The sequence below is a fragment of the Elephantulus edwardii genome, unplaced genomic scaffold, assembly GCF_000299155.1.
Source record: "Elephantulus edwardii isolate Elephantulus edwardi_28Jun2011 unplaced genomic scaffold, EleEdw1.0 scaffold00005, whole genome shotgun sequence".
Taxonomy (NCBI): Eukaryota; Metazoa; Chordata; class Mammalia; order Macroscelidea; family Macroscelididae; genus Elephantulus; species Elephantulus edwardii.
Window position 1 is genome coordinate 24,843,449 of NW_006399755.1, and position 6,188 is coordinate 24,849,636.

At 34.5% G+C, this 6,188-nt stretch overlaps 1 protein-coding gene across 1 annotated transcript in view; it reads right to left on the minus strand.

The window, feature by feature from the left end:
• Positions 1-6,188, minus strand: part of LOC102852821 (leptin receptor-like) — a 72,239-nt gene that overhangs the window by 40,046 nt on the left and 26,005 nt on the right. The window contains exons 7-9 of the mRNA XM_006879840.1: positions 4,970-5,260; positions 4,701-4,818; positions 1,514-1,713 (exon numbers count right to left, since the gene is read on the minus strand). Coding sequence (XP_006879902.1) covers positions 1,514-1,713; positions 4,701-4,818; positions 4,970-5,260 — 609 coding nt within the window. The remainder of the gene's footprint in view (positions 1-1,513; positions 1,714-4,700; positions 4,819-4,969; positions 5,261-6,188) is intronic.

Here is a 6,188-nt window from a genome sequence, read left to right on the forward strand (position 1 = left end):
AAAAAATAAAAAACCAAATAAGTAGATAGATAGATTAGGTAGATAGATAGATAGATAGATAGATAGATAATCGATAGACAGCTATATTGATCCAGACTCATTAAAAGACATTCTAAGGGGGGGAGAACAAATCTAAAATCAAGACATGTTTATTCTCAATTTAGAAAAGTGTGTGTTTCAATTCAAATTCAAATATGTGCTAAATATTTGGAGAGAAAATAAGTATAAATCAAATCTTGAGTTTTCCTAATTTCCCAATAATATAGTGTGTGGTGTCCTGGCGTGTAAGGAACCGGAATGCCAAATCAAAGGCAGACAGTTAAAATCCAGCAGCTATTCTATGGGAGAAAGGCGAGCCATCTCCCATGCAAGTTACAGCCTCTGAAAACCCGCTGGAGGGTCAGCTGAGAGTTGGCTGTGACTCGAAGACAATGAGTTGAGGTGAAGGAGTACCAAATGGCATTATTTCACTGATAATGTATGATCATGATTGGGTCTTTTTAAATTTTTTTTCAGCTTTCACATTGAGAGTAGAGGGATATAACAAGGATTCAATCCTTTTATATCAGAGGACTCTTCATCACTGTCTCTTTTGAAAAGAATATTTTAAATCCCATAATAGTTATGTTGTTGTTGTTATTGTTGTTGTTGTTGTTATGTACTGTCGAGTCGTTTACGACTCATAGCGACCCTATGTACAACAGCCCTACACCGTGCTCTATATCTTTGGTTATTTTATCTTCACTTCATTTTAGTTGTTTTGAATGCTTTTGATGTCCTACAAAAGCTCATATTTTTAAAGATTTGGTTAATACTCTTCATATTACAAAAATCTTATAATATTCAGATAAAATATTAATCAGAATAAGAATGGAAGATGTTTTCATAAACTTATTGGTAAAATAATATACAAATATTCTGATTATTTAGAATATCATTACTAACTTTCATTCATAGTGACTGATGTACCGTTAAATTATTGTAAGGGCTGCCTCTGACTTGCACTCCAGTGAGGGCAACCTACTGTACCAACAAGAACAGATCATGGGGGGTCACAGGGCTTGCAGTGGCTGATTTTAGTCTCTGAGTCTGGAAGCTCTGAAATAAACAACATGTTCAGCCTCTACTGTTAATCAGGTGGTGGCTGTGCTTGAGGTACACTGACTGAAAAAGGAACCCAGGGCTCCCACACAGAAGGGAAGATGTCTGCCACCTAACCATCTCTGCTTTCTACTTGTGAGATAGCATGCTGAAAATTTCCATATCACAGCAAAGGTGTACTATGAATTATCTTTAATAAAATCAAAACAAAACAACAATTAAAACTTTCTATGGCTGATTATTTTTTTTTCTCAATCCCAATGCAAACAGGACCACTTCTACCCTGTCCCTCTCCCCAGCCACAATTTCTAGTAGCATACTCAGAAAATAGCAAAAGACAACATTAGCCCTGAGTCAATCTCCATGGACATACAGAAGTGAGAAGGAAGACACACAATGCAGTTTGACGTACCCACAGTCTGAGGAACAACACATATTGGTGGTGAGTCAAGTGAACCTAAAGAGTGATTGACGTGTATCCACAATATATAGGCGGAATACAGAAAGAATGGTTTAAATACGCATTTATAATAACCATCACTCTGCAAATGGCAATCTTTGTGTTCAGATACGGGATGAATTGTTGGGGTTTCAGGACAAGAGACTGGGACCCTTAAAAGGTAAAAAAAAATTAAATTAAAATACAGTATTAATAAATGTTATTAATTTTTGAGACTTACACTTTTGTTGCTAAAAACAGTTTTGTCCTATGTTTAAAATGGATATTTTCATTATGAACTACAATCTTAACTCTATCACAAGTGTATGTTTTTAATAGAAAGAAACAGCAAACTTTATTAAATATAAAACATTAGTATAAGTGGGAATGCAAATGAAATAAAAAACATTGTTCTAACAAGGAGATAATGATCCTGGTAGAACTGACAACACTTTGAAAAATTAAATTAATATGCATAAATGATATAATTTCAAAAGTATAGACAAAAGTAATAATGGGGCATTCTTTAGAATATTACACATTAAATTCCACCACAAATTGAGAAAGTAATTGACAATAAATAACAGATTAACAGAATAGTTCGTGTATATAGAAACCATTAAGTTTTAGGGAAGAAAACATGTTTGTTGAGTTGCAAACAACCGTCTGGCTCAGAACATGCAAACTATTTGTCTTCTTCTTTAAAATAGCTTTCTGTCACTATATGATATCTAAATGAATAAATAGCAGTGACTGACAAATGGAAACTGGGAACACAGGAAAAAAAGAGAAAGAGGGTTGTTATATTGAGAGATTGCAACCTATGTCATAAAATAAATCATGTATAAATTTAGTGGAAAAGTAATATACTTTGTAAATTTACATCCAAATTTCAACTAAAAATAAAAGAGAAAAATGCCCTCTGTACCCTGTAAGCAATGATTTGGCCCATTTCTTCTCCTAATTTTCCCTAGTAACAAAAAACGGTGGCTTCTATTGGGGAGAGAGGAATCTATAATAACTATTTCCATAGAGAGAGAGGTGAAGAGATTAGCAGTAGATAGAAAAATCGAAATCCTCTGACCCTCATTCAATTTGTTATCTCAAGCTTGTTTTCTATTTATTCAAAATTATAATCATGGCTGTGTATAAAGGGATGTGGTCAGAGATATAACTGAGGGATAAGACATATTCTATCTGTTGAAAATAAGAACATCCACTTTATATAGAAGCATCCACTTAGAATCTAAAAGTATCAGCATTATTATCATAACCGCAACCATAATTGAACATTTGCTATGATAAGATTATGTCACTTAATTCTAATCAAACAAAATGTAGCATTTAATTCTCACGGAAATCCTGTTAGTCTTATTTCCGCCCCATGCTCCATTTTACAGATGAATACACTGAAGTTTAGAAAGGTTAAAAATTTGTTCAAGTAAATGTAACTAGTTTCTCAATTCTTCTGTAAAAGTTAGATACATGAGGCATAGAACTTAAGATACTTCCACACAAATAAAAGCCTCAAACATTTCTTTTTTTAAAAACAACTTTTTCTTTTTTTATGTGTGTACCGTCAAATCAGATCTGACAGGTACAGGAGGAGATTGTCCCTCCTTCTTCAGTAGAGCATCTGGTGGATTCGAACGGCGCACCTCTGGGATTGCAGTGCAGCTTCTTGCCACTAGGCCACCAGAGCCCGCCAAACACTTCTTTTTAAATACCTTTTTTTAAAAAAAAATGCAATTGGCATGGATAGAAAAGAAAACCGATTATAATAGTAAAATGGCAGAGTATGAACACAATCTTGATCTAGGATGAAAGTATGTGAGAAATATAGAAAATGCTCTTTTGGTGGGTCAATTAAGAGTAGTAAGTTCTGACTCAACAGCACTAAACAACAATGACCAAATAAGATTAGACTGGCAATCTTGGGAATAAAGTTCAGTATTTTGGGGCAGAAGTCATTTTTGTTGTTTTTTTTTAAAGTACGAGAAAGCTAGATTTTAAGAATAGACAAATATGGGGAGCTGTGGTGGTCTAGTGGCAAGAAGCTGCACTGCAGTCATAGAGGTGCATGGTTCAAATCCACCAGATGCTCTGTTAGAAAAGGAGGAGCAATCTCCTCCTGTGCCAGTCAGATCCAATTTGACTGCATATGCACAAAAAATTAAAAAATGAAAATTTTTTAAAAAAGAATGCACAAATTGTACAAATTGAAAGACTAAAATACAACCATACGCAGGGGGAAAGTGCATGGGAACACTATATATACTTGAAAAATGAATTTTAAAATTTTTTAAAAAATATCTATCTTCTCCTAATCAAGGGCAACATTATTTCAGATAAAACTATGTATAAGGAAGGAAACATTACAGGAAGGTGTATTTTGCCAGTAAATGTTATTCAGTGCCATCAAGTTGACTCACAGCTGACCCGTCAGTGGGTTTTCAGAAGCTGTAAATTACAAGGGAAGAGGCTGCCCATCTTTCTTTCATAGAGGAGCTGGTCGATTCGAACTGCTTGCCCTTGGTTGACAGCACACTGTTTTTCCACTAGCCCACCAGAGTGCCTCGTTTTTAAAATGAAGAATAGCTAGAGATAACATCAATTACTATTCATGAGAATAGGAATTTTCTCCTCTTTCTCAAATGGCCTCACTTAATTCTAAAGCTGACATACTAATTTTCAGTGACTTTCACTGAAAATTATATCAGAGCTCCTCTACTTGCCTAGAACTCTGGAAAGTCATTCAGAGTCTTACAATTTTCCTCTTTCAAAATCCAGGTGTTTGGAAAATTTTAGCCAGATATTATTAGGTTTTTATAATCCTTATTCATCTTTGTATATAATTCAAGTGGATATAAACTAATTTTTTCTTATGTTGGATTTAAGAGCTGAAGCGTGATGATAGAAATTTAATTGATTACCAGAAAAATAATTTTTCTAGGAAATTATACTTCTCTTTCCCCTCAAGTGTGAATTCTTTTCAATATTTTATTTAATCCTCCCATATTTTTCCAATTAAATATAGACTACCTTCATTTTTCAGGAAGAAAATAGGCAAGAATGAAATTACACTGCATTTCTGCACTATAAAACTTTTATCTCACTCTTATCAAATTCAGCAGACTAAAATTGCAAAACTAATACATACCTATGATACCTCATCTGCAAAGAACTTTCTGCAAGTGATTGGATTATATCAGATGACCATCTGCAAGTCATTTTAGTTAAGCGCCCATCAGTTTCACATGATATACTGATGTTGGTATCTATTTAAAACACATTAAAATATTAATGCAGCACAAAATACCGAAAATATTTGAGTACATTTTTCTCACATAATAAATGGGACTCCAAAACAGAATCCGTAATTAAAACATAATTTGTGAACCAAAATGAACAAAACCTCTGTATCCTTACCGATCACGTATAACTCAGCATGGCGATGGGGGCAAGTTCCATTACTACAGCAGTACAATGCATCAAAGTCGAACCATCCTTGACGTTTTGTTGCATTCAAATTGTAAAGAGTAACTTTACTAACATGATCATTGATAGTGTTGTACTGTCTTTCAGGAATTTTGCCAGCCAAATTCAACCACCAAGAAATCTCTTTAGAAGAAACAATCTTGTTTTCCTTTTTATAGATGCAATGAAAAGAAGCATTAGATCCAACACTTTTCAGACTTTTAGGTGGGAAGTATATGATGTCTGTAAAGGGAGGGGGAAAGCAGAATATCAAAAAGACATACAAAAACACCCTTATTTTAAGCAGTTTTTACCATTTAACAAAAGATTCACAATGCATTCCAGGACCATATTTCCAAAACCAAATTGTGCTAAGAGACCAAGTATCTCTGTAGTTCCCTGGTGATGTAAAGTTAATGTCCCTAGTATCTTACAACTTTGCTGAAAATGAAGACTTAAATGAATTACTGATGAAAATCACAAGTACCTTTTGTATTGACTAAATGTGAACATAAATAAAACAAAAATCCTCACAACCAAGCCAGTAAACAATATTATAAAAATAGAGAGCTGGCAGGAGTTGTTGAATAACTCATTATACATGGACCCCAAAATCAACACCCTTGAAAACAGTAGTCAAAAATTCAAGTGAAACATTACAATGGGCAGACCTGTGCTAAAGAGAAAGGATGGCATTTTGACCACTAATATGCTCATGACCTAAACCACAGTATTGCCAGTCACTTCATATTGATGTGATAGTTGGCTAGCTAGAAGGGGCTGTTCCTTGGAAAGAGACCTGATGCTTGGAATGGTGGAGGGTCAGTGAAGGAGAGGAAGACCCTCAACCAGGTGGATTGATACAGTGACTGTAGCAATGGGCTCTTGTGTGTCAGGGAGTGCAACGATGTCACAGGTTAGAACGCGGTTCAGATCCACTGTTCATAGGGTCACTATGAGTCATACAAAACAACACCTAACAACAACCATAACAGCAACAACAACCCCTTGTATACTCAATAAAACATGTTATCATCAGAGATTATGTCAATTGCCTAGTTTCAACTCTTTTTTTTAATTAAATTTTATTAGTTTTAATGAACATTTACAGAGATTTTGGGTTTTCATTCATTCATTGTTGCACTATTTTCTCCACCCTCATACCCAGTTC